Genomic DNA, 3,709 nt, shown 5'->3' on the forward strand with positions numbered 1-3,709 from the left:
CGTGACATGCACGCCGCTCGGCAGGCATGCCGAGTCATCCATCAGCAAACCGCCTCCGAGGGCCTGTGGAAACGGCGTCCAACTGCTCGGGAATCGGGCCCGCACGGCCGGCCCGAGTCAGAGAGTGTTGAAGTTCCCAGTAACCTTCTCTCCACAGACGGTGACACAGTCACAGCCTAGCAGTGACACCCGAAGTAGACAGTGATAGCACCGACTGCAAGTTTCTGTAGCAGTGGTAATAGTTATCACGAATGAATGGCCGCGCAGGAAAGATATCAGGATACAGAGAACAAACGGAGGTGATAAGAGATTGGTATGGATGGTCAAGCTTGTTTACTTCAAGCAATCCAGTCTCACAGAGACTATACACCTCGTTCTCCTTTCCCTGTCCTGCAAATGCGTGCGGCCCTTCTTCCTCTTCCTCGGTCCCTAAAATAGGGGCTGCCCGGTCCTAGGAACTACCACTACCGGTACTCTACGCTTCTTATCTGCGATATGATTCTTCGACCGGTCCGAGGCCTGGTTCCGTACCTTGAGGGTCCCCTGAGAAAGAGTCATAGGCTTGACATGACGAGGTCTTCGATTCTCATCCAACGCTCTCTGTGAAGTTGACGTAGCTGCTCCCTTGACCTTGACAGGTCCTGTGTCTCCGTAGGAGCATGCTTGGAGGTGGTCTCGTGCATTCCTTGTATGTCCTCCGCTAAGATGATCATGATAGTACTGTCTTCTTTGATCAGACCCCTTGTTCTCCCATGTCCATGACTTCAGGGGTGATACTTCCAATCTCCCCTTGAGCGTAGCCGTATCCTGCCACCGTGTCATCTGCTGTCCTGTCGTGGACTGATATAAGCTGACTCGCTTATCTCCTGCTGCCATCCACGAGTCCTAAGTTCTTGCTGTCTTCTTCATGATTCTCCTACGTCGCCCTTATTGTAGCTGTTGCTGTCTTCTCCAGGGACGCATTCCGAGGCTCTAAGCATCTGTGCACTTGAGCCACGTCGATTGTTTGGCATTGTCTGAGGTGAAGCTTCCTCCTATCAGGTGCTTCAACACCCTCCCTTGGCTCTTGTGTGCCGATGCCAGCATTGTTACTTTGCCGCGCCTCCATTGACGGTGTCAGGCTTGTCAAATTTGACTATGCCTTTCAAATGACCTGCTGCGGTTGACTCTTCGCGCGTCGTCGCCGCAGTATTCCCTCCCTTGCCTAGAGTAGGCGGGAGCTGTTGCTTGACAGCAAGTGGACTCATGATTGGTCTCTGCCGGTCGTCTGCCTTGAAGCTGTATGGTCTTGCTCATCAGACTTGATATTCCTCTTTCCATAAGCGATCAGCCTCTTGACTTGACTTTCGCAGTAGGGCTGTGCATGGTACTGAAAGGTTCTCCTCAGCGCCCATCAGCCCTGATGTGCCTGGCGACTTGGGACCTCCTTCATTTCTGCAGCATCATTTCATAACTTCGATCGAAGGTATATCTTCATCGTCTGCTTCTTCGTCTTGCGAAGGCTTGGCGCTTCAAGCTGCCTTTCATTTCTTCAACTCTGCTGTAGAGTTGGTTCGTCACAGTGTCATCACGTCGCCATCACAATATAGTGGCTTGTAACGAGGCTTTGGGACGTCTCCCTTCCTCGGTCTTCACAACCTTCAAGCTTTCATCTGCCGTGCTCTGCTTGCCGTATCAACATCACGGCGCTTGACCAGTGGAATCATGAGGTAATTCCTCTCCTCACTGTTGGCCACGTACAGGCTTTGAGGTTGGATTGAAAACAGCTCTTGTCACTTTTGACATTCAGAGCGACTTTGATCAGGACTGATCCCTCCATCATCGAGATTTTCTCGCTGTCATGTCACCCCTCAGCTTCTTTGCCACACTCATCATCATGGTGGGAGAGCTGTATTGTGGCCTCGTCGTCATCTTGTGCGACTCCTGGCTCTGCTTGGGGGATCCCTGTGACTCGTCCATGTCACTTGACATAGGGATGATGCGAGGCTCGATGCTGATGTCATCATCAGATGTTCTCAGAGGTTCAGCCTGATTTTGATTGTTCATTTAGTGAACCCTCCCTGACTGTCTCTGGTGTCGAACAGATGACCTCAGGATGAAGTGGGTCCCCTGTGACTTCGCATCATCCATCTCCCTCCCTGACGAGGTACAGGGAGCTCGGCTAGGCTTGAGAGGCTTGAGAGGCCATTTTGATATCGGAACCCATGTTTGACTCCAGGCTCAGCAGTTACTACCGTTGTCACTCCACAGATACTCTCCAGCTGATGTCACTCCGAATGTGAGAGTAAGAGTCCACTGGTTGCCGTGATACAAGGTTTCTCGAGAAATAGAATATCTAGGCACTGATATTCTAAAATTTTTAGAATATGTTGAAGTTCCCAGTAACCTTCTCTCCACAGACGGTGACACAGTCACAGCCTAGCAGTGACACCCGAAGTAGACAGTGATAGCACCGACTGCAAGTTTCTGTAGCAGTGGTAATAGTTATCACGAATGAATGGCCGCGCAGGAAAGATATCAGGATACAGAGAACAAACGGAGGTGATAAGAGATTGGTATGGATGGTCAAGCTTGTTTACTTCAAGCAATCCAGTCTCACAGAGACTATACACCTCGTTCTCCTTTCCCTGTCCTGCAAATGCGTGCGGCCCTTCTTCCTCTTCCTCGGTCCCTAAAATAGGGGCTGCCCGGTCCTAGGAACTACCACTACCGGTACTCTACGCTTCTTATCTGCGATATGATTCTTCGACCGGTCCGAGGCCTGGTTCCGTACCTTGAGGGTCCCCTGAGAAAGAGTCATAGGCTTGACATGACGAGGTCTTCGATTCTCATCCAACGCTCTCTGTGAAGTTGACGTAGCTGCTCCCTTGACCTTGACAGGTCCTGTGTCTCCGTAGGAGCATGCTTGGAGGTGGTCTCGTGCATTCCTTGTATGTCCTCCGCTAAGATGATCATGATAGTACTGTCTTCTTTGATCAGACCCCTTGTTCTCCCATGTCCATGACTTCAGGGGTGATACTTCCAATCTCCCCTTGAGCGTAGCCGTATCCTGCCACCGTGTCATCTGCTGTCCTGTCGTGGACTGATATAAGCTGACTCGCTTATCTCCTGCTGCCATCCACGAGTCCTAAGTTCTTGCTGTCTTCTTCATGATTCTCCTACGTCGTCCTTATTGTAGCTGTTGCTGTCTTCTCCAGGGACGCATTCCGAGGCTCTAAGCATCTGTGCACTTGAGCCACGTCGATTGTTTGGCATTGTCTGAGGTGAAGCTTCCTCCTATCAGGTGCTTCAACAGAGAGTCCGGAGTCCGGGCCCGATCGGATAGCCAGGTCGCCGGGCCGGGTGCCGGGCCGGGGCGCCGCTGGTCACCCGGGTTCCACTGAGACTGAACTTCCGAAAGTTGACCGGAAACGTGACTTGATTTCGCATACCCGTTCATGTGAGGGGAATATGCCGGGTACTGTAACAGCCAGCAATTTGTACCATTACCGTCATATAATAGTATACAATATATATAGAAGTTTTAAATTTCATGTAGGACCCCTCGAAATCACGGGTCCCACATGTATTTAGACTGGTACCCTCATATAATGTTTTAAACTTATTTGTCGAGCTATTCAGGTAGGGGTACTTTGCAGTGTTGTATGAGGGGCAAGGGTAGGGTGATTTTCTTAGCCGAATCTTTTCATTTTTTTGAAATTCTGTTCTA

General features: G+C 50.6%; 1 protein-coding gene across 1 annotated transcript; it reads right to left on the reverse strand.

Moving 5' to 3' along the window:
* Positions 1-1,836: 1,836 nt before the first annotated feature.
* GUITHDRAFT_155748 (hypothetical protein) lies at positions 1,837-3,308 on the reverse strand. Its single transcript, XM_005821338.1, has one exon. The coding sequence runs from the start codon at positions 3,116-3,118 to the stop codon at positions 2,672-2,674; it is 447 nt and encodes a 148-aa protein (XP_005821395.1). The 5' UTR covers positions 3,119-3,308; the 3' UTR covers positions 1,837-2,671.
* Positions 3,309-3,709: the final 401 nt, after the last annotated feature.

The sequence above is a fragment of the Guillardia theta genome (genome assembly GCF_000315625.1).
Source record: "Guillardia theta CCMP2712 unplaced genomic scaffold GUITHscaffold_146, whole genome shotgun sequence".
NCBI lineage: Eukaryota > Cryptophyceae > Pyrenomonadales > Geminigeraceae > Guillardia > Guillardia theta.